Genomic DNA, 24426 nt, shown 5'->3' on the forward strand with positions numbered 1-24426 from the left:
AAATTATTTATTTTTCGTGAAACAAGTTGAGCACGCTACAGTAAGTTTCTACGAAAAGATTGCAATCTCAGGACCATTTCCGCAAGTTTTATCCGTCCACCAGTCAACACACGACATAAATGAGAACTCGAATGTCAAAGTAGGGCTTGCTGGCACGTTTTAGATGAACAACAATGCCGTACACACACGGCCATCTTCGACCTTTAAATGTCTCATTGCATTGACCGTTTTTCTCGTCATTATATAAGCGCGTGCTTTGAAGGGAACATTACCAATTCAATCCTAAATTTATGAATTTTAATATATGTGCTAAATATTTTGATTGTTCAAATGTCGTTCTAAACTTTTGTGTAAAATTTCAATATAGTCAACACCACCATCAAACTCGTCGCCCTCAGACCAGCTAGATCTTGCAGTTTCACCACGGACAACATCGGACGCAGCATCATCCACCACATCTTAGCTGCTGGATGCTGCTTGGCTTGATTTCAAACTCAAGCTCACCTAGTCATCATGAGTCTGAGGGAGGATGTTAGAGATATTTAAATATCTTTCTTCTGATTTTTAATATCTATTTTGATTTTGCAAATCTGATTTAATTTCCTTAGAAAGTCATATATTAAAGCCTCTCCATGTATTCTTTTTTAATATATCGAAATATATGCAAATTCTTTATGTTCTCTCTTTCGCATTTTTACATTTAATTGTGTCAATGTAATCAACTCTTTGTGGGGGACAATCTTTAGTTTGAAAGAAAATCTATGAATTGATCATATAAAACATATGGGGCATCCCCTTATTCCTACTTGCGAAAATATAATTTCTAACCGTTTTGTACAAAGTAAAAACTATGTACCTAAACGACGACTTAATAAAATGAGTCGCAAGACATGGCGTAATGCTAATGAGAGTAGTGAATTGATTGAATTATTCGGTAGGTCGGTTCGATACACCATTAGATGGATGACATGTTTTGACAAATAGATTATGCACTAGTAATTGAACTTTTGTAGTATAGAAGGACCGAATTATTTTCTTTCTTAGTTTGATTTTCATGTTAAGCAAGGAGAACGCGATTCTCCATAAATTTCCTTAATTTATCATACATTTCTAGCAGCATATCGTCCATTTCATCATGAGTGAGTTTAGAAGGATTTAAATATCTGCATGGGATAAGGATGTAACTAAATGGAACCGAGTCTTGCGCAGGAGAATAGGAAGGCTCGTTTGACGTGGCAACTTTGACTTGTTCAAAAACAGACCGTTCGTCTCACTTGATAAGCTCGCTCCCACAGTTCAACTCCAAAAGCCTCTTGCCAGACCCGAAGCTCCTCCTCCGATCGCCTCCGTCGTACGCTGTTCAGTTTCCGCGAGAGCGGACCAGAGGCGTGAACCAAGAGCAGCGGCTGTAGCATCCTCTGCAGTAGGCAATTCCTTGATCTCCTTTGTTCCTTAGAGTACCGAACAGCAGCCTATTGCTGCTACGAGTTCTGGTAAAGCGCGACACAAGAACAAGAAAAAGGCTATTAAGAAATCGCGTGTTGATCCTGAGTAGGTTCTACACTTTACGTCCAAAAGGACAATCCGGATTTGTAATGTCAGATTGGATGTTGTAATGTCCGATTGGATGTGAGGTCCATGTATTTAATGGTTAGTAGTAAACGATCTATTCAATTAAAGGAATTTTGCTTTTTGAATTTGTCGGTTCCATGGCTGTTTATCTAATTTTTATGTATCTTTGTGGGATGATGATATTGCAAAGGTGGGGATAATTGTCCAAGTAGTTCTAAACCTATTGTACGGCGATCAATTCAATCCTAAGCCTTTTAATTGTGTCAATTTAGTCCTAGACCTTTTGACGATTTGCCAATTTAGTTCTAAACCTTTCAAATATGCCAATTTAATCCTTAACCTTTCGAAGATTTGCCATTTTAGTTCTAAACTTGTTATTTGGATAATTGGCCGAAACGATTACATTGACAAATCGTCAAAAGGTTTAGGACTAAATTAGCAAATCGTCAAAATGTTTATAGCTATATTGACACAATTGAAAGATTTAGGACTGAATTGGCCACCGTGTAATAAGTTTATGACTTTTTGGACAATTTTTCCTGCGAAGGCGTATCCCAAAGCTAGCACGTTATATTGTGGCAAGATTTTGAACTAGGAATGAGAAAGGACTTGTTCAATATCCCCAAGGTTGAATGGCATCTTTTTTGGGATAATGACACAAATAGTCCCTGAACTTTAGGACAATGTGCAATTTGGTTCTTGAATTTTTAATTTGTTCAATGTAGTCCCTGAACTTTAGTCTAATGTTCAATATGGTCCCTGAACTTTTAATTAATTCAATGTGATCCCTAGACTTTTAGTACATGTTCAATTTAGTCCATGAACTATATTAAAATGTTCAATGTAGTCCCTGAACTTGAATCAATGGAAGGACTACATTGAATATTTTCATATAGTTTAGGGATTGAATTGAACATGTACTAAAAGTTTAAGGACGGCATTAAACAAATTAAAAATCTAGAAACCACATCAAACGTTTGAATAAAGTTCAGGGACTAAATTGAATAAATTAAAAGTTGAGAGATAAAATGGTACATTGAGTCAACGTTCAATGATTGTTCGTGTCTTTTTCCCTCTTTTTTTTTATTATTATTCAAACTTCAACTCCCCGATCAGATTTCCTCTTCAAAACTTATAGAATGGTTTGATGTGGATATTTCTTATCTCTAGAAGTTTTCACTCCCAAATTTTTCTCTTTTCTTTTGATTTCGAAATTATTCTATCCCAATCTATCTCTTGAAGATAAAAGAAAAAAGAAAAAAAGAATGGAATTGATAGCTGCAGATAACCATTGAACCTAATAAACACCTGATATCGAATTTCATCAACAAAAAGTTCAGTGCGGAGTTTAAACTTGCCATGGCCGGTCACATCTTTAACAAGTCCCTTCGATTACAAGTAAGATGGTTCGTGATAGCACTGTGCTTGAGCCATGTGATTTACATGTGATGCAATGCTAATTGCGTTTTTCTTTTAAGGGGTTGGACCAAGCCCTAATTTTCTCATGCAATAAATGACTAAGTATGGTAGCCAAAATTTAAGTGTCAACACACGAATTAAACTATTTTTGCACATATCAAACTTAATTTTGATAATTCCACAAGAATACATCAACTTTTTAAAGAATACACCAACTTTTTAATATTAACCTATTCACCCTCTCTACATTGCACATTTAACCATAACACCAGGACATGGACGTCGAGAAACCAGGCACGGGCACCAAGCTCCTGTGGATGGCTGCCAGGGACCCAGGCATGGGCACTGGGGTCTCGAGCTCGGCCTTAAGAGACCTGGGGCCTAGCTTCGGTCACATGACCGCAGGAGTTGAGTATCTCGGCATGGGCATTGGGATCTTAGGCCTAGCCTTTATGACCCCAGGCGCCACCGCCAAAGAACCAAGCTCGGCCTCGATCAGCTCATGCCCAAGCGCTATTGACTTGGGAACGATAATCGGGTACTCGGGCATGGCCGTCGAGGAGTTGGGCACAAGCATTGGTGTCTTGGGGCATAGGTGTTGAGGTTGTTGTGCCTAAGCACGAAGATCTCTTGTGCAAGCACCGATATCTAGTCATATTTTGAAAAATAAATTTTGATTTTTTAAGAGAAAATCATTTTCTTGAATCTAAGTATGGGTCTTTTGTTGACTCTGAAAATATTTTCTATTGACTCATTTTTTAAGCATTCCAAACATCGAAAAATGAGGAAAATATTTTCCAGCGAAAATTTTTTCGCAAAACAAATGTCACCTTGTTAAGCGCACTCACAATACAATCTCAAGTCTACTTGTGGAAAGAAATTTTTTTACCAATTGTGTTTCATGTAAAAGTATAAGAAAATGATTTATGTTTATGCGCATGTTCAAGATGAGCTTCCAACTAGATTGATCTTCTTCTACATTGTATCATTGCGCACTAACATCAAGAAAGTCTCCTAGGATTTTCTCAGTAGGACCCTTAGATGCTTAAGTGAGTAAGTGCTCGAGAAAAACGAGAAAAAAAATATTTAGGCCGGAAAATTCTAGTTGTTTGGTTTAGAATGACTTATGTTAGGAGAGTCTTGCATAGGAGAATTGGTATAGGGTGAAGTAATAATTATTATATCCTAATTGGCCCAAAACTGAATATATTGACGGCACCACCAAATCTAAGAGTGCATTGGAACTGGACTTGCGTGATGCTAGCAACAATAACTCCATCTCACTGACTATTTACCCCCATTTTTAGATTCTGCATTAGTATGTAACAGTAATGGAATATGGTATTAATGAAGAAGATAGATGTTGTGAAGATAACGTTTTATGCACATCGTCACTTTATTTTATTTATTTTTGCAGTTGATAGAAGACTAGAACTGAAATTAATCCTTTATTCATAATTCCATTAGATATTGGTAACAAATGACAAATTAGATCCTGAAATTGAAAAAAATGTTGTCCACAAATTGGGATGCTCACATTATCATCGGCGGATACCACAATCCTATTCTTCTACAAAATAAAAAGAGATGGTTTTTCTCTGCATCCACTGTGGCCGCCACCACGAACAAGAATGTCATTTGCTCAGATGGAAATGCTGTATGGAACTCCCTTCCCTGTCACGCCGGGCTCGGAGAACGGCTTCAAGAGCTCATACGGCACGATCCCGGCTCCGCTCCGATTCTTGAACCTTTGGTCGGTGTTCCTCGCGTCGATGATGCCCTCAAGCTCCTTCAGCCTCCCGCTGAACCTCTCGAACGCCGCTTTTATCTCCGGCTCCTCTTTCCACGCTGGTTCCGGATCTTGTCCCAGGTACTCCTCATCCGGTGAGTGGTTTGACAACACGTCAAGGATCGCCATCACCTTCGTCGCCTGTATCTGCGACGGGAAGCACTTGAGCAGCACGCCCTCAGGCTTTTCCCAGAACATCTTGAGCTCTTCTTCGATCGGGTCCTCGACGGGCATCTTGGTTCGGGCAATGGTGGGCCGGTTCGGGAAGTAGCCGGCGTAGGTGTACTGGCCGAAGTTGACGGCAGCGTGGTGGCCAGAGGCGACCCAGACCATGGTGGTGATAATGTGGATGAGGTCGGACGGGGTCTTGAGGTCAGGCCACCCGGGGGAGTCTTTCTTGTCGCCATGGCCGACGGTCCGGATCTCGGTCCACCAGGATTGCAGCTCCTTGTCTGACGCAATGCGGCTCGGGTCAGGGTAGTAGTGGTTGACATAGTCGGTGACCCACTCCTTGATGGTGTCCCACAAGAGGAGGCCGTCGTTAGCGAAGGGGTAGTCCTCGATCGCTAGCTTGAGGCCGTGCGGTGCCGTCGGGTCCTCCACTGCCAACCCCCTGGCAGGATTTTAAACGATTAGAAAAGCGTGAAAAGTGTTAGGATGCAGTTGTTATATGGCTAATTTATTCTAAATGCGAAAAAAACAAAAAAGAGGTGTGCAACTGATCAATAGATGTACGATACCTGCTAATCAAGTCATTGGGCAAGGCTTGTAAGTCGAATTGCCACTGCTTGTCATAGGCGACGGCGCTGAGCTCCATGGAAAACTTGCCGGGAGAGAAGGAGCTCTCAATGATGCCCTCACCGTTGACGAGATACCCGCGAGCCAGCGCATTGATCTCCATCGTGTACCGGAAGTGCGGGTGCAACAGCTTGTAGATTGGGTGCATCTCGCTCAGTTGCCGATTTGCTGCTATAATGTAGGGTTCCGTGGCACAATGAGTCCGCAACCTGCGATGATCAAAACCGGAGAAACATCAATTACCCCATCAGCGCTTATGCAAATAGGAAATTACCTACATACTTAGATCTCACAATGAGCCATTAGCCCACTTCCTTACTAGTATACATCTACGTAATAGTTATAAGATTCTTTTTCCCCGTCGAAAAGTAATGATCGGCTTATTTCGTTACCAGTGGCTGACGAGCTGGTGGTATCCAGAGTCGTGGGCGAGGACATGGGCCTTGGCGAGCCGCCAGAGCCACATGCTAGTTGAGTGGCAAAATGGGGTGAACACCTGCTTCCATTGCGGCTTCCCGTCTTCGGTCGGCGGCCGGGTGAGCTCAATGGCAAGCGGTTTCAATGTCTCATCTGGGGTCAAGAAGAAGAGGGTCCTCGACCCGTACAGGGTTGTCCCCTTGAGTTGCCTCACTTTGTTCACGTACGGTAGGAACAGGTCGTGGTAGTCCAGCATGAACAGCTTCTTTTGCTTTATGGCCTGCACAAAATCCAATTATACCGAACCGGAAAGGCTTCAGGTCAAATTTCATTAGTTGGGGCGGTATGATTTAGGTTTATACTCGACCCTAGATTGCCGATAGGTTCTATTAGGCGAGAGTACTGTCGTACCTCTTCAATTGTCATGAAGCCTTTGATTTCTATTTCGACGATCTCTGTCGTGATGACCGATTTGGGCGGACCATAAATCTTAGGGTCAAGCTTGCTCTTCAAAGGCCATTCCTGAGTACAAATTTTAATAGCACTTGTTTATAGAAAGGATATACCCACCATGGTAATATGAAATACTTTTAGTCTTCCTAGGAAAATAATCATCACTGAACTAAATTAAGTATACGTGAGCAAATTATATAATTGAAATGTGTACAAATGCCTATAATTATTACCGTGACCAACTGGATCGTGTAGGGGTTGATTCCCGCTAGGGTTTGACGCGCGAACTCTTCATCATTAAACCAAAAGAATCTATCTCCTGCAGGGTGCAACAATATAGCTAATTATGATGCATGAGGAATCTCGGAGATATATAATTATCTCTGCCATATATAATAAATAATACATTATCCGTTGATTGACTAATGGAGTATTTTTCTAAAGAGAGAATGAGCGATTATCACGTAACTTTCTCCGAATAAATAATGTCTACTAGACCACTTGTTAGTTTCCTTTCATTGAACGCATTGAATCAAAGATACCGTAGAAACTTATGGGAGACGGCTGTCCAAACACACTTGAATAAGGACATAGAATCTGACTAAAGACAGAGGGAGAGAGAGAGAGAGGGAGAGCGAGTTTGCTTACGTTCCATGGTTTCAGGTGTTTCGAACCGCAAGATATCTTGGGAGGCATCGGTGACGGTCTTGACGAGCCGAGGGAAGAGGTCCTTGAGGAAGCCTTGCTTCCGCAACGGGGGCAAGTTGATGCCTTCGTTGAAGAGCTGGTCGATGGCTGTGAAGAAGGGGAACCCCAGGTCAGCGTCGACTATCGCCGTCTCTAGCGACGGCACCAGAGCGTGCACCACCGAATACACTGTCTTCGTCGAGAACGTCAAGCTCTTTATCGTCGAGAACTGTTCGTCTCGAGGCACGTATATGCTCCCGCTCCTCGATTCCGACTGTGGATCTGTTTGATATTACGTGTGAATGTTTAACTTGTTCGTTAGGAAGAAAAATCAAAATCAACGAGTTTTTACATTTAACACTAGCTAACATAGTACCGAGCTTGTAATTTATTATCCGAAGAAACAAATAGTTATAATCATTGATATACTAGCTAGGATAGTTTACACATTACATTAATAAAGATATGATGATAGCCAGAAGCATGCAAAGAGGATATGAAATTATGAATGGCTGATGTTTCTGTGACTATGATTTTACGAGAGAAGAATACAAAAGTTCCATTTTCCAATTGCTAATAGGGTTGAGCACTCTCAATCTCATGGTTCTCTCTCTCTCTCTCTCTCTCTCTCTCTCTCTCTCTCTCTCTCTCTCTCGATAAGGAATATTTCAATTGGTATCCATCACGTCATTTTCTAAATGGAGAGAGAGATAGAGAGCGCAAACTGGAGAGAGAGAGTCGCTTTTTCGTTCGAATATAAGCTGGCTGACATGGTGGGTGTCGCCCGGTGAATGGGACTTGGATTTTACCACGCTGGCATCAAAGCTCTATCCAATATTTTCTCCTGATGAAATAGTTAGAAGAGAGAAAGAAAATATACCTTTGGACTTATTATTTTGGAGTGCATTTCCCGTCCAAAAATAACTCTATTCAAGTCATACATTTGGCCTTTCGGCTAAATAAAGAAATTATACGAATGCGACTTACAAGCAAAAATGAAAATCAAAGAATTGGACTTCATTATGAATTTATATAAAAGTTCGCTGGGTTTTTAGCAAAAGGATTCATCCTAAAATAAAATAATAAATAAATAAAAAAGAATTCACAAGCTCTTTTCACCACCAATTATCTAAAGTAATTGGTGTAAGTCATCATTATGAAGTGATAACAAATGATATGTCGACTCACCGGTCCTGCACCGAGGGCGCCCGGTCCGGCACCGTCTGGGGTACGGAAGCTCTTTGCCACCAAGCACTGGTCTCTTCTTATCCGCACCGCTGTCCGGATTCCCGAGGTCGTTGTACACATCGTAATTGTATATCCTCTCGTACGACTCTCTCTCGCCTTGGCCGTTCCCTCGTAGGATCGCTAGCTCCTCCTCTCTGAGCCTCCTCAGCCCGCTTGGCGTTTCCTTCGGTAAATAGCACTGGCCCCACAAGCGTGGGCAACATTGAAAATCAAAATCATCAAGCTCCAAAATTTAGATCTATCTAAATAATACTCATAACTCAGGTAGTGATAATCGACTCCCTCTAATTAATCTTCTGATTAAACAGAATTTATTTTACAAGTTAAGGTGTGAAAATCAAGACCCGCGAAATTAAATACCCGATCCATCTATTGACCACGATTGAATGAGTGCATATACGATGGTGACCAGCTTTGATCTACTATGTTACCCAAAAGTACATACATTTTTTTATAAATTACCGCGGACGAAAGGGCACCTGTTACACATGCTGCCTTTAAGTCTTTTCTTTTTGAAAACGAATCACTAAATAGCAAAAAAAAAAAACAATGAGAAAAACCCTAGATAGGAAGCCATGTAGCTATCGGTATGATCTAACCTTATTGGTGAAGAAGACCCTCTTTTGTGGGTTATCGAACTTGGAGTGAACCCATGAGTCGCATGTGATGCTAAGGGGACCGCCCACGAACCCGTCGAGGACAATGTCCTTGAGGTACATCTCCTTGTGGTGCTCATTCTCCACCAAAATCGCCCCGACCTCCCCGAACTCCTCTCCGACCTCAAACTCGCACTCATAAGTTACCTCCTCCACGTTCTGGCTCTTCTTACGCGCGTACCCTTTGATCGTCCCCTTCTCTTGTCTCGTCTCTGTAAATAAAGCTCAGCAAATCAGGACTGTATTCAAATCTTGAGCATAACAAATACAAGAGATTAATTGTTTTAATATCATAACTGGAACCAAATTATAGTTGGCTCTCGCCCACCATGCGAGGGCTAGGGTTTGGTGCTAGGAAGCTGAAATTAAGCCATGACAGTAAATGGGGCGAATCTAACAAAAGATTGGCGAATCGGTGGCTCGGAGCTGAATATTTCTTCGAAGAGATAATGTTCGTTTTCGTGAAATCGCTTTCGGCTTAACTATAGACATTCGGCTGCTGTTTTTGGATTTATTTCATCTTCGAGGGACCATTCTAGAGCTATTTGCCCCGAACATGTGTGATATTCGATTGATTTTGCGAAGTTACATCCAGGCTATGTGGTTCCCTTCTTGTCCAAGATGCTCTCTAATTAATGCATGGTTGGACCACCTCTCTCTCTCTGTGGAAGGTCGAACATGGCAGGGGTAACGATTTAATTCCATAGTCTGTATCATAGCTTAAAATCTTGGATTTGGGCTGGAGTATAGTAAATTAGGGCAAAAAAGTTATAGAATGATGGTAGATCAAGAATTTCTAGACCTATATACAGTCTATTAATGTGGCATAATGAAAGTCAAGAAAATTACACCTCTATTAACATATTATTTTTTACATATAGTATTAATTTGGATAAAATGCATCAGATCTTTTAATACAAACCTCCACGGAGAATCTATTAATAATACGGTTGTTAATTAAACTATCAAACATCCTTGCTTGTAGCAAGTTATAAACGACTTTGTACTTCTGTGACTTATTCTCCGAATCTTAAAAATGCATTGTAGGCTTAAAATAAATGTTATAAACTCATATGATTCTAAATATCACAAGCTTTGTACTTTGACAATTATCAAATGTTTCACTTCAAATAAAAGTCGAATGATGAACATCATAATATATGTTACAAAGTAAAAGAGAACGTTTCGATCATATTCATCCTATATCTGCCCCTACTTTCTGTTACAAGTTGTGTTAACAAATTAAAGGTTAAATCTGAATGCTCAATACTTACCGGGGTCAAGCTCTGCACTAACAAGCTCCAAGAGGAGGGTTTTCCCCACCAAGTCAGTAATCTCATCGAGCCATCCCTTTATCCCAATTCCTGAGAACAACCCATCGGCTCTCTGTTTCAGGGTCACTACCGCTTTAACCGAAAGCAACTTCTCGGTAGTGCTCGGGCTCGCTATCGCTTTGATCTTTCTCGAGGCAAGCCCCACTCGAGCGCTTCTACGGCTCTTTTGGAGCGCAAGCGTGGATCGTACCTGAAAAACTGCGATCCCACCATTGCCTTGGCTAAATGGCTTGCTGAAGGGGAACAAGGTTGGGGAGGCAGATTGGGATTGATGAAGCTGTGGCTTCAACATGATGATGGTGGTGATGATCTTCTTTGTTGTGTTCTTGAAGGAGAGATGTGAAAAAAAGATGGTGTAGACAACAATTGCTTGAGACAATGGTTATTGGGACTTTGGTATGATGGGGTTTTGGAGAGTTGGCCTAGTGGTTTTTTTAGAGGGAGAGGAAGAAGAAAAATGTGGAATGTGCTTTGTTATTGTTCTGGGATTCATTTTGCCCTAGATTGCATGTAAAAGGCACGTGAAAACGAAGTGAGAAATGCGAAGAGAGGAGGAAAGAAGACGGTGGACTAGACTTGTCTTCGTGTATCTTTCAAAGGCTTGGGAAAATTCAAGAATAAATGTGTCTTGTTCTTGTGTTTGGAAGATCATCTTAATCGTGGTCGTACCTCGTGTTTTGCAAGTTGCGGATCTTTAATTGTGAGAGCTACCAGGTTCTTGAATTTTTGCTTGATTGTCTCTGACTATTAGTTATCTTGACACACTATGTGTTCTTAACCTTATTAAACGTGTCATGCATTCATTGCCAGACTAAGAGCCAAGTTAGTGAGGGTGGGTCGCTGCTCTCATGTTGCTCGATATAATTTTTAGAGACACGTTATAACTTACGAATTTCCATGAAAGTTCAGCGGCCTCACCTTCTCGAAGTTAGGTTTTTTCGCACAAATTTGTCTGTCTCGTCTTTCTTCAACTAAGTTTTTGTGCGCTAGTGCATGTATCTAGACAATTTTGGCATGATATTTTTGGGTCACGATAAGGATAGGGTGACTCTACGTGCATATATCTTGGGACTCTAATATCAAAATAGTTGACTGGCTCTACGTGTGACCTGCATTCCTTCCAAATTAACAAGACTAGTGGTTGAGAATTTTAGAAGCGGCCTCGCGATGAAACTTCGGACGAATTCTCTTTGGATTGGGAAAGAAATCGAAAGGTTGCACTAAATGCTCACAGTACGACGCAGCCACTTTGTATTTTCTCCTTGCAATATCGTAGGGGACAATCTTCGAAGGAAGTTCAAGACTTTTCCAACTTATGCAATTTAAACTAATCTGTACAAAATCGCGTATTTCAGCTTTTTAATTTTGTGAAATCATGCAACTTCATCATTAACGTGATTAATGATTACTGACATGACAACTTTTTTATTTCAAAAATGTGTACATAAGAGAAAAGCTGTTCACAAATACGATTTAATAAGTAATAAAGATTAAAAAGAAAGGTAAGAAAAGCTGTTTCAAGTCCATTTTTCAACATGATTTATGTCCGTACTTTAATTGGAGGTGTTTTGTGACTTCGTAAATCCCACATCAAATAGGAGAGATTTTCTTGAGTGATTCGTAAGTAAGATCCACAATCCACATGGATCGAAGCCATTAACGATTTTAGTCCAATATGCATGTAAGAAACTACATGAAAGGTGGCACGTCTCTAACGAAACATGCTTTTCAGACAGGGGGACTCTTGGATAGTGTTTGGATTTCTTAGGTGTATGTTCTTGAGTTAAAGGAAAATACTATATGATTTAAAGTTTTATTTCACATACTTGAATAAGGGATTTTAATGGGCTTTACATACATATAGTCTTGTTCCATTAAGGGATTTAATCTTTGGATAATTACAAAAAAAAAAAACACAGTTTTGCACTGACATAATCAAGTATCATTCTCACTTTTAAAATCCACAATTTTAATTATTGGGTTTTGCCGATTAATTAAACGATACGAGACCTATGGTTTCTATGGGAATAATTCCTGAATGGTAAAAAATAAAACATGTCAATTAGCACAAAAGTGGAATGTCTTGGAGTTTCGTATTCCGGACGGTGAAACACTTGCTTCCCCTGCAACGTGAACCATGCAAACAAATTTAGATAAAAATAATAATAATTACGATTCAACCCGGTTATATGCGGAATACACGATTCATGCATTGGATGGTAGTGACGTCAGAATTTGGACCCACCTCTGTTTTTGGCCCAAATTTAGATAAGTTGGCCAAGATCTCCACGTGTCCTTGGGAATTAGAAAGTTCTATCAATCACGTAGACCAATGTGGACTTAATCGATTAATCACAACGATTTCATCGTGGCACCCACATGATCAAAGGTTAAAATGGACTTAATTTACATGATTTCAAATCGAGAAATGTAATGACATGCTCAAAAGGTTAGTTATGGCCTTTTACGAAAGGGAGAGACGACTGGGATCTCATACGGCTCGGAAAATTATGAGATTCATGTTGAATTTCTTCGAAGTTTAGCACACGTGCACATACACTAAAGAACAACTCTTTTACACTTTAACCCTTTGCACAAGAAGTCCAATGGAGTCATATATCTTGCCAAAATTCACCAATTTTTCCTCTCATTCCTCGTACCTTTCAATTCAGATACGGCTTGTCGGCACCTAAGTTCTCTATTACCGGCTTGTTGACGGCGCGATTGGGTGACTAAATACAGGAGAAGGAGGGAGGGACCTCGTGGCCCTCATACATGTATGCAAGATAACACATGCCATCCATCCGGCCTAGCAATAGTAAGGACTGCTTCACGGAATCTTCTCCGTACGATTTTCCTTCTCCAGAGCCACGCCTTTCTTATTTTCTGAACGCGACTTGCGAGTCCTTCGCCATCATCTGCTCATTTTCTAGGGACGATCCCCCAAAAGGCAACAAAAATAAATAATTGAAAAAGACAAATCGGATGCCTCCTTCAACGGTCAGATCTACCCACAGTTTTGGACCCATGAAAGAACAGCCGTGAAGATGGAGGTAGAAAAGTCAAAACGATGGAGACGTTCCATTGTAGGTTTCTTTTAAAACGACTAAGAAAAATCAGGGATCATTTGCGCCGCTTCTTTTGGACCACGACCACCCACTCGATGCAAGCCACGTTTTAGATGAAGCACAATGCCTTAAACATGGTGCTTTGAAGGGAAAGTTACCAATTTCAATTATAAATCTATACATTTTGATATAGTGCCAACCTTTTCAATTGTTTTAATATAATCCTTCCAATTGATTTTCGCCTGAAATTAATAATATTGCGGTCTAATTATTGCCAGTCATCCTACGTGACATGCTGGTGATCTGGCATAGATAATTTTACTGTGTATTTTCAATTTTTCATTCTTTTTTCTCTCTTTTTTTCTTTTCTTTTCCTTTTACTTTTTTCTTTCTGCTCATCATCTTCTTCTTCTTACAATCTTTACTGTTAATCTTCTTCTTAATTTTTTTCCTCAAATTTCTAATCCTCACTTTGTCTAGGATGTCTTTCGAGCTCGGCCACTCCCATATCTTGAATAAGCTCGACGCCGAGCTAGACGACCTCGAGCTCCGAAGTGGCTTCGAGCCTGAGCCCCGGATTTGGAGTGCTCGACCTCTCCCGTTGCATGGAGCTCAAATCCCCAGATTTGGAGGGCTTGAGCTCCATTGTGACATTCCGCGACTCTGATTGTCAATTCAGAGAGCATCACATCTCAGCTGTTTGCTTATACTTCAACATATAATCAAAGTACGCTCCGAGCCAGACTCTATCGAATTCTACTTCTTGCTCGATTTCGTTGGAGCCACCGGTGCATGTCTGAAAAGATTCAATCGCATGTGTCTACGTTATGAAAGGAGAGATTTGACCGAGGGTGTCTCGCAAACTCGATGAACTTTCCATTTATAAGAACTTATTTACTCTTCGTTCTCTGTCTTAACTTCCATAGTTTATTTTGAGCACTTATAATTTTCATTTTTCTTAACGTTTGTACTGACCAATATGATCTTATGAAAGTTAGCAACCATGCGTGCGTAGCGCACACCAGTTATTGTTTTGATATGAAATTCCAATTTTGCGTAGCCCAAAATCACTTGCCTTCAGTAATGCAAGAAATGAAGTTGCCATATTCGCACTATTTCTGGCAAAACTTAGGTAGTTAACCGGTATGGATGACTATACGATCACGCTCATTCTCATATTCATAGACGTTTCAAAACTGTATGTTTTCTTGTGATGAATTATTGATAATTAATTAGATTTTCATTATACAAATTGTTTGCAAGAAATCTAGCGAGAGAGAGAGAGAGAGAGAGAGAGAGAGAGAGAGAGAGAGAGAGAGAGAGAGAGAGAGAGAGAGAGAGAGAGAGAGAGAGAGAGAGAGAGGATTTTCGTAGAGAGAGGATTTTCGTAGCCCTGCATTGGGCATGGGCATTAGGTCTCCAGCATGACCACTAAAGACCCAGCATGGGCACTAGGGTCTCGAGCCTGGGTGAGCCTAGCCTCAAGAGACCCGGGCTTGGTTTCTTTAGACCTGAGTTTGGCCTTGATTGACCCATGCCCTAGCATTAATTGCATAGGCGCGAGAGTCAAGTACCTTAGCACCGGCATTGGGGTCTTGGGCCTGGTCGAGCAACTTGGGCCCAACCTTGTGGACCCGAGGGCGACCACCAAGGAATCGAGCCCAAAGTTGATTGGCCAGGTCCTGAGCGCTAGTGACTTCGGCATGGGAACCGGATGCCTGGGCATGGCTGCCGTTAAGGGTGAGCAACTTGGACCGCCCAAACCGGGACCGAACCGGACCGGACCGGACCGACGAGTTTGGTCCGGTTCTTGGGACTATCGGTCCGGTTCCCGGTTCCTAAAAGCGGAACCGGTTTCCGGGCGGTCCGGTTCCCGGTTCCAAGGGGGAACCGGACCGGACCGACCGGACCGGACCGACTATTTAATATATATTTTTGTAATTTTTTTCTTTAAAAAAATTAATAAAATGTGAACTAAACTCTAGGTGAACTTCATTATCATAAATTCATTGATAAAAAATAGTAAAATGTAAATTAAACCCTAAGTGAACTTCATTGACATAAAATAAAAATTAGTAAAATGTGAACCAAACCTTAAGTGTTTGACAAAAAAAAAATCCTAAACTCTAAGTAACCGGTTCCCGGTCCTAGAACCAACCGGTCCGGTCCGCGGTTCCCAAAATTGGGAACCGGTTTTCTCGGTCCGGTTCCCGGTTCCACCTTGGAACCGGACCGGACCGGGAACCGCTCACCCCTAGCTGCCGTCAAGCATAGAAAATGGTGTCCCGAGCCCGTTGATGCACAAGTTCAAGATGAGCTTCAAAATAGATCGATCCTAAGAAGATCGTTGAGCGTCAAAAACAAGAAAGTCTCTTCGGATTAGTAAAGACCCTCCGATGCTTGAGTGAGTAACGGTTTGAGAAAAACCGAGAGAAAAAATGTTTAGGCAAGAAAATTCTAGATGTGAAACTGCTAGTGTTGGTTACGAATGACTTGCCTGATTTTAGTCCTCACCTTTTTATTCATAGTAGTCAAACTCTAGCCAACCACCTTTGACCTCTACGTGACATGATAAACTTTGGGTACAATCATAAGTTATACAATAGGAATTGATATTTTACCTGCCCCGTGCGGTTGGTATGTGAGAAATAAGTCATAGCTCAATAGACGGTCCAGTTTCAATTCGGTCATACTTAATCTTCTGAATTCGGACATTGGAGCTTGGACTTATCAACATGAAATCCTTGCTTTGACTCTATGAAGGTTGTTTTTTAGGTTAAGATGAAGTTTGCTCCGCTCTTATATCTCTAAAGGAAAATGACATAAACGGCCCATAAACTTTGGCTCAATGTGCAATGTGGTCCATGAACTTTTAATTTGTTTAATATGGTTCCTAAATTTTAGCTTAATATTCAATGCTGTCCCTAAAACTTTTAAATTGTTCGATGTAGTCCCTAGAGTTTTGACACATGTTCAATTTACCTAGGAGTACATATAAGCTAGATTTCATATAGTCCGGCTGCTGGCAATGATAGCTCAATCTAATCACAATGACGTAGATATTCGTAACACATGACAGATTGGATAATGAAATCAGAAATTGTTGTCCACAAATTAGGATGATCACATTATCGTCGGCATATACTACACTTTCCCTTCTTCTACAAAATATAAACAAAAGCATTTTCTCTGCTGCCACCATCGCCGCCGCCATGAACAAGAATGACGTTTTCTCAAATGGAAATGCTGTATGGAACTCCCTTCCCGGTCACGCCTGGCTCGGAGAAGGGCTTCAACAGCTCATACGGCACGACCCCAGCTCCGTTCCGATTCTTCAACTTTGGGTCAGTGTTCCTCCCATCGATGATGCCCTCAAGCTCCTTCAGCCTCCCGTTGAACCTCTCGAACGCCGCGTTTATCACCGGCTCCTCCTTCCATGCCGGTTCAGGAGCTTGTCCTAGGTACTCCTCATCCGGCGAGTGGTTTGACAACACATCGAGGATTGCCATCACCTTCGTCGCCTGTATCTGCGACGGGAAGCACGTGAGGAGCGTGCCCTCAGGCTTGTCCCAGAACCTCTTGAGCTCTTCTTCCGTCGGGTCCTCGACGGGCATCTTGGTTCGGGCGATGGTGGGCCGGTTCGGGAAGTAGCCAGCGTAGGTGTACTGGCCGAAGTTGACGGCAGCGTGGTGGCCAGAGGCGACCCAGACCATGGTGGTGATAATGTGGATGAGGTCGGACGGTGTCTTGAGGTCAGGCCACCCGGGGGAGTCTTTCTTGTCGCCGTGGCCAACGGTCCGGCTCTCAGTCCACCAAGATTGGAGCTCCTGGTCCGACGCAATGCGGCTCGGGTCGGGGTAGTAGTGGCTGACGTAGTCGGCGACCCACTCCTTGATGGTGGCCCACAAGAGGAGGCCGTCGTTAGCGAAGGGGTAGTCCTCGATCGCTAGCTTGAGGCAGTGTGGTGCCGTCGCGTCCTCCACTGCCAATCCCCTGGCAAGAATTGACACGATTAGAAAAGCATGGAAAGTGTAAAGGATGCAGTAATCATATGGCTAACTTATTCTAAGTGCGAAAAAAATGAGGTATGCAACTAATCAATTGATGTACGATACCTGCTAATCAAGTCATTGGGCAAGGCTTGTAAGTCGAATTGCCACTGCTTGTCATAGGCGACGGAGCTGAGCTCCATGGAGTACTTGCCGGGGGAGAAGGAACTCTCGATGATGCCCTCGCCGTTGATGAGAAACCCGCGAGCCAGCGCATTGATCTCCATCGTGTACCGGAAGTGCGGGTGCAACAACTTGTAGATCGGATGCATCGCGCTCAGTTGTCGGTTAGCCGCTATTATGTAGGGCTCCGTGGCGCAATGAGTCCGCAACCTGCGACGAAGGAAACCAGATGAACATCAATTGCATCACCAGCGTTTAGAAGTGATGATCGGCTTGTTTAGTTACCAGTGGCTGACAAGCTGGTGGTATCCGGAGTCGTGGGCGAGGACATGGGCCTTGGCGAGCCGCCAGAGCCACTTGCCAGTGGCGTGCCACGACGGGGTGAACACCTCCTTCCATTGTGGCTTCCCGTCATCGGTCGGCGGCCGTGTGAGCTCGATGGCAAGGGGCTTCAACGTCCCATCGGGGGTCAAGAAGAAGAGGGTCCTCGACCCGTACATGGTCCTCCCCTTGAGCTGCCTCACTTTGTTCACATACGGTAGGAAAAGGTCGTGGTAGTCCAGCATGAACAGCTTCTTTTGCTTCACGGCCTGCACAACATTGAATTGGACCGAACCGACCCGAAAAGGTGCGATTTGGGTGGAACTTCATTAATTTTTGGTTGGTTTGATTTACGTTTATGCTCGATTTTAAAGCATGGATAGGTTGTATGAGGCGATACTTCATCGAGGGAGTTTCCCTGTACCTCATTGACGGTCATAAAGCCTTTAATTTCCCGTTCAATGATCTCTGTCGTGATTGCTGATTCAGGCGGGCCATAGATCTTAGGGTCGAGCTTGCTCTTTAAGGGCCACTCCTGAGAATACAATTTAACACCACTTATTTATTAATTTTCTAGGAAAATTTATCATCATGGATTCAAATTAATTGTATGTGAGCAGATTATACAGTTGGGTGCATGATACATATAATTATTACCGTGACCAATTGGATCGTGTAGGGGTTAATTCCCGCTAGGGTCTGACGAGCAAACTCATCGTCACTAAACCAAAAAAATCTGTCTCCTGCACACGGTGAAACAACTCGGCTGATTGTTATGCATCAGAAATCACGGAGAGAGGGAGAGGGAAAGAGTTTGCTCACGGTTCATGGTTTCGGGGGTTTCGAAGCGCAAGACATCTTCGGCGGCATCGGTGGCCGCCTTGACGAGCCGAGGTATGAGGTCCTTGAAGAAGCCTTGCTTCTGCAGCGGGGGCAAGTTGACGCCTTCGTTGAAGAGCTCGTCGATGGAGGTAAAGTAGGGGAACCCCAGGTCGGCGTCGACTATCGCCGTCTCGAGCGACGGCACCAGCGCGTGCACCACCGAGTACACCGTCTTCGCCGAGAACGTCAATTCCTTTATCGTCGAGAACTCTTCGTCTCGAGGCACGTATATGCTCCCGCTCCTCGATTCAGACTGTGGATCTGCTTGACATTATATGTGAATGTTTAACACTAGCTAACAATACACTGAGCTTGTAAATTATCATCTGAAGAAACGTGTAGTTATAATCAATTGATAGAAATTATGAATGCCAGATGTTTTTGTGACTATGGTTTCGCGAGAGAATAATACAAAAGTTCCTTTCCCAATTTTTTATCAATTTTTTGGACTCCCTCTCTCTCGATAAAAAAATATACGAATCGGCATTCGCCACGTCAGCTTCTCATCAAGAGTAGGAAGAGACAAAGGAATTTCACCTTAGGACAGGTTATTATGGAGTGCATTTCAAGTCCAAAAAGAACTTTATTCAAATCATTCATGTGGCCGACAAGAAAAATCATGCGAATGGGCCTTGTTCAAATCTGAAGTTGTGTTAAGTTATTCATTATTATGAAGTGATAACAATAATTTCTCAGCTCAGCATAGACCTGTCAAACGGGTGAATCGGGTCTGGTCATAAATTGTCCGACCCAAATTGATCAATTAACCCGTTTATAACCATTTTATTCGTAATGTAAATTTCTCGACCCAACATTTACCTTACCTGACTCATATTGCTAAAACACTTTCATATTTCACTCAATCTAAGAAAACTTGTTTCTTATGATTTTTTTCAAAAAAAATTGTATCGTTAAAACACATACAAGCAATGCAAATCTAGCAGATAATATTTATAATTTTTTTAAAATTTTGAATTTTTATATTTTATGTATTTTTTCTGTTTTCTTTTCTTTCTTTTCCTTTTTTTTTTCTTTCTACGTTCGACAGGAAATAAAATAAAAAATTATTAAAAACTCAGAAAATTTAAAAAAAAATTTAAAATGATATGTTTATGATTCACTTAGCGTTAGGTAACACATTTATGACCCATTTCAAACCCATTGAGTTTTTAGGTAACCCATATATGACTCACACCATTAAAAATAAGTTTAAATATGGGTTCTAAACTCATTTTGCCACCTCTACTCACCGGTCTCGCACCGAGGGCGCCCTGTCCGACATCGTCTGGGGTACGGAAACTCTTTGCTACCGAGCACAGGTCTCTTCTTATCCGCGCCGCTGTCCGGATTTCCAAGATCGTTGTAGACATCGTAATCGTATATCCTCTCATACGACTTCCTCTCGCCTTTGCCATTCCCTCGTAGGATCACCAGCTCCTCCTCTCTCAGTCTCCTCAGCCCACTCGGCGTTTCTGTCGGCAAATAGCACTGCCGCCACAAGCAGGCGCAACATTGAAAACAAAAACAATCAAGCTCCAAGTTGAACCTATCTAAACATTACTCAACAATTCAGATAATAATCATCGACTCTCTCTATCTCTAATTAATTTTCTTATATGACTGAATTTCTTTCTCAAGTTTAGGGTATCGGGCACCTGTCACACAAGCTGTCTTTGATTTTTCTTCTTAAAAAGGACACTGTAGAGGCGAGAGAGAGTTGAAAGACTCTGTCTTTCACTACCTAGTTGCTGTTGGGGCGTTGTACTTGGTGGTCTCGAGTCCTCGACTCAAAAGAAGTAACACCAGCTTTCATCTGTACTGTGAGTCCTAAAAGCTGTCTTTGATTTTTCTCCTTAAAAACGGACACTGGGGAGAAGGACCGGGGGGGGTTGGTGTGTGGTGGTGTGAGAAAGTTAAAAGACTTACATGAATGTAGACGCTTTTCGTTCACGTGCATGGTACGTTAGTTTCACCAGTCCTTGCTGTAGGGTCATTTCAAGAACTTTACCAATGGTCATAATGATGTTGGTTTTCATTTGAACCCCATTTTTTTCTTGTCCAAGTTAGAATTTTACCTCCAATGACGCCTTGAGATAACTTTGATGTTACCTGTTTAGTACTGTTTGGCGATTACAGCTAATTAATGCGATTAAAGTTGCATTTCATGACACATGAGATAATTGATTCACTCGCTCTCTGCACAAGTACTCTCGTTTTTGACAATCCTCTCCTCCTTAAGTGCCTTCAAGCGTGTCACAACAGTATCATACTTAATATTAAGCAGTTTCCAATTTTCAAGTATCACATATGGATACTATCTATTCAAGTCATAATCCTAAATGGTCCTGATCTTTTCTTATGTGTAATAACCTCAGGAAAAATGATGAGAAAAACTCTAGATAGGAAACTATGTAGCTATGGGTATGATCTGACCTTATTAGTGAAAAAGACCCTCTTTTGTGGGTTATCGAATTTGGAGTGAACCCATGAGTTGCATGTGATGCTAAGAGGACCGGCCACGAACCCGTCAAGGACGATGTCCTTGAGGTGCATCTCCTTGTGGTGCTCATTTTCCACCAAAATAGCCCCGACCTCCCCGAATTCCTCTCCGACCTTGAACTCACACTCGTACATCACCTCGTCCTTGTTCTGGCCCTTCTTGCGCGCGTACCCTTTGATTGTCCCCTTCTCTTGTCCCGTCTCTGTCAACAAAGTTCAGAAAATCAGGACTGTGTTTAAATCTTCGACATCGTGGATACAAGAGATTGATACTTTGAATAGCATAACAGGATCGAAATCATAGTTGGCTCTCGCACACCAGGGGAGGGCTAGGGTTTGGTGTTAGGAAGCTGTAATTAAGCCGCGAAAGTATATGGGAGCGAATCTCTAACAAAAGATCGTCGAATCGGGGGCTCAGAGCTGAATATTTCTTCGAAGAGATAATGTTCGATTTCGAGAGATCGCTTTCGGCTTGACTATTGACATTTGGCTGCTGTTTTTGGATTTATTTCATCTTCGAGGGACCATTCTAGAGTTTTTTTATCCCGAACATGATGTTCGATTCACTCTGCAAAAATCTAGGAAATGTCGCTCCCTTCTTGTCCGAGATGCTCTCTAATTAAAGCGGGCTAGAACCATCTCTCTCTCTCTCTCTCTCTCAAATGCAAGATCATGGCTTAGAATCCAAGATTTGCGTTGGACCATGATAAATATGGGCAAAAATCAATCAGATGTTGTAGAGTGTGGTACTTGAAAATATGTTTTTTTTATGGTAAAGATCCTGATCTCTAACTCTGAGATGTGTGTACCTACCGAACAATGACTTATTTCTTTATATGTATGTAGTTCAAACATGCGGACTGATTAAGTGGCTGATTTTCTCATTGTAACACAGACAATTACTTTATAGAAAAAATGTAATTGGCTTGTCGCGCCATGTTTTGCAAGATACTTGTTGTATTCGATACTTTTTGCAACTTTAGAGAAAAGATCAACATAACAGGATAATTAGAGAATTAGTCCATAACATTTTGACCACTGGTCAATTGAGTTCTTAACGTTTTACGTTGGTCCATTAAGTTCTTAACATTTGAAAAAAAAAACGTGCAACCAAGTCCTAATTAAAGGTTTCCGATGTTGGAAATCGTACTTGGCTTCCACTAGCCTCTGTTCTAATGCCACATGGCCACGGATTTGAGAGTCATAAAAAGTTTCTAGCGTTGAAATTACGTTGATGGTAAGCTCAGAACTTGATTGAACATATTTTAAAATGTTAAGAACTTAATTAACCAAACATAAAACACAAAGGGCTAAATTCACCAATGACTAAAATGTTAATGAATAATTTTGTACTTATTCCCTAAGTGAACATCATATTATATCATAGATTGAAAATCTGTATACATATAGTAAAGCAATTTGCTTGATAACTGGAAAAACTTCTCCAAATCATAGATTAATCGTAGATCAAGATTTTCTAGACATATATATATACTCTAGTAATGTGGATTAATAACAAGAAAAGAAGACCTCTATTAATATATTATTTTTCACATATAGTACTAATTTGGATAACATGCATCAGATCTTTTAATACAAACCTACGTCCACAGACAATTTAATTATGGAATGTTTGTGAATTAAACTATCAAACATCGTTGCTTGTTGCAAGTTATAAACAAACTTATCTGACATTTTCCCTAGACCTGAAAAAAGGTATTTTACTCTTACAAAAATTGTTAAAAATACATATATGATTCAAAAATCTTCATCTTTGCTCTTTGAAAAATTTCAAATGTTTCGCCTAAAATGAAAGTCAAATTATGAACATCGCAAAATTTCTAAAAATTAAAAACAAAAGGTCTCAATCAAGTCCTGCCTATTTCTACCCCAACTTTCAAGTTGCCTTAACCAGTTCAAGTTTAAAACTGAATGCTCAATACTTACTGGGGTCGAGCTCTGCACTAACAAGCTCCAAGAGGAGCGTTTTCCCCACCAAATCAGTAATGTCATCGAGCCCCCGGTTTATCCCGATTTCTGAGAACAGCCCACCAGCGCTCGGTTTCACGGTTACCACCGCTTTAACCGACAGCGACTTCTCGGTGGCGCTCTGGCTCGCTACCGCCTTGATCTTTCTTGAGGCACGCCCCAATCGAGCGCTTCTACGGCTCTTTCGGAGCTCAGGCACTGACAGTACCGGTAACATCGCGATCCCGCCATTGCCTTGGCAAAATGGCTTGCTTAAGGGGAACAAGGCTGGGGAGGCGGATCGGGATTGATGGAGCTGTGGCTTCAGCATGATGATGGTGGTGATGATCTTTTCTGGTGCGTTCTTGAAGGAGAGATGTGAAAGAAAGGGAGTGTTATTGAGACTTTGGTTTGATGGGGTTTTGGAGAGTTGGCGTAGTGGTTTTTATAGAGGGAGGGGCAGAAGAAAAATAGGGCATGTGCTCTCTTATGATTCTTGTTTTGGGCTTTGTTTTGCCGTAAATGCAGGAGCATGGCCCGTGAAAATGACGTAGGAAATGGGATAAGAGGAGGAGATCAGACGATAAAGTAGACTTGTCATCTTAGTGAAATAGACTCTGCAGGATCTGCAGTGCAAAGATATTTCAAAGACTAGAAAAAAATCAATCATTAATATCACGGAAAATTCTAAAATCGGTATACTTATGACAAATTTATTCAAAACTAAATTTTTTATCACCAAAAATTTTATACTAATACATTTGTGACAAATTTACCATCCGTTAGTTTCTGTTAATTAGATTAATACCATAAAAAATCGCAAACTGTTACATTTATGACAAACGGAGGGTAAATCTCAAACTGGTACACCCATCAACAATGACATGTCATCCAACTCAGTAATTTGACAGTAAAATTTAACGAAAACTAATTGAGGATAAAATTATTACAAGTGTACTAATTTGAAATTTTTGGTAATAAAAAAATTAGTTATATGTACCAGTTTGAATTTTTTTTGTGGTATTAGCCTAAAAACTCAAAAAGTATATGTGATGAAAGAGATTGTTTTGGACCAACCTGGAAAATTTGAGATATACTTGACCCGGCGTTAATCTTCCACCACTTAAATCATTGAGGTATATG

At 41.4% G+C, this 24426-nt stretch overlaps 2 protein-coding genes across 2 annotated transcripts; both read right to left on the bottom strand.

Annotated features, from left to right (window-relative positions):
* Positions 1–4420: 4420 nt before the first annotated feature.
* On the bottom strand, positions 4421–10977 carry LOC115676361 (linoleate 13S-lipoxygenase 2-1, chloroplastic-like). The gene is made up of 9 exons (XM_030599257.2): positions 10314–10977; positions 8983–9251; positions 8324–8561; positions 7097–7417; positions 6682–6767; positions 6407–6517; positions 5971–6275; positions 5521–5787; positions 4421–5393 (listed from the first exon to the last, which is right to left on the bottom strand). Exons 1-9 carry the CDS (start codon positions 10663–10665, stop codon positions 4634–4636), a joined length of 2709 nt encoding a protein of 902 aa, XP_030455117.1. The 5' UTR covers positions 10666–10977; the 3' UTR covers positions 4421–4633.
* Positions 10978–16501: 5524 nt separating this feature from the next.
* LOC130134407 (linoleate 13S-lipoxygenase 2-1, chloroplastic-like) lies at positions 16502–23707 on the bottom strand. Its single transcript, XM_030599229.2, has 9 exons — positions 23263–23707; positions 21250–21518; positions 20067–20304; positions 18757–19077; positions 18592–18677; positions 18359–18469; positions 17899–18203; positions 17557–17823; positions 16502–17434 (listed from the first exon to the last, which is right to left on the bottom strand). The coding sequence occupies exons 1-9, from the start codon at positions 23612–23614 to the stop codon at positions 16675–16677; spliced, it is 2709 nt and encodes a 902-aa protein (XP_030455089.1). The 5' UTR covers positions 23615–23707; the 3' UTR covers positions 16502–16674.
* Positions 23708–24426: the final 719 nt, after the last annotated feature.

This window comes from Syzygium oleosum, unplaced genomic scaffold, assembly GCF_021117445.2.
Source record: "Syzygium oleosum isolate NSW1041296 unplaced genomic scaffold, Sole_v2.1 Sole_v2.07, whole genome shotgun sequence".
Taxonomy (NCBI): domain Eukaryota; kingdom Viridiplantae; phylum Streptophyta; class Magnoliopsida; order Myrtales; family Myrtaceae; genus Syzygium; species Syzygium oleosum.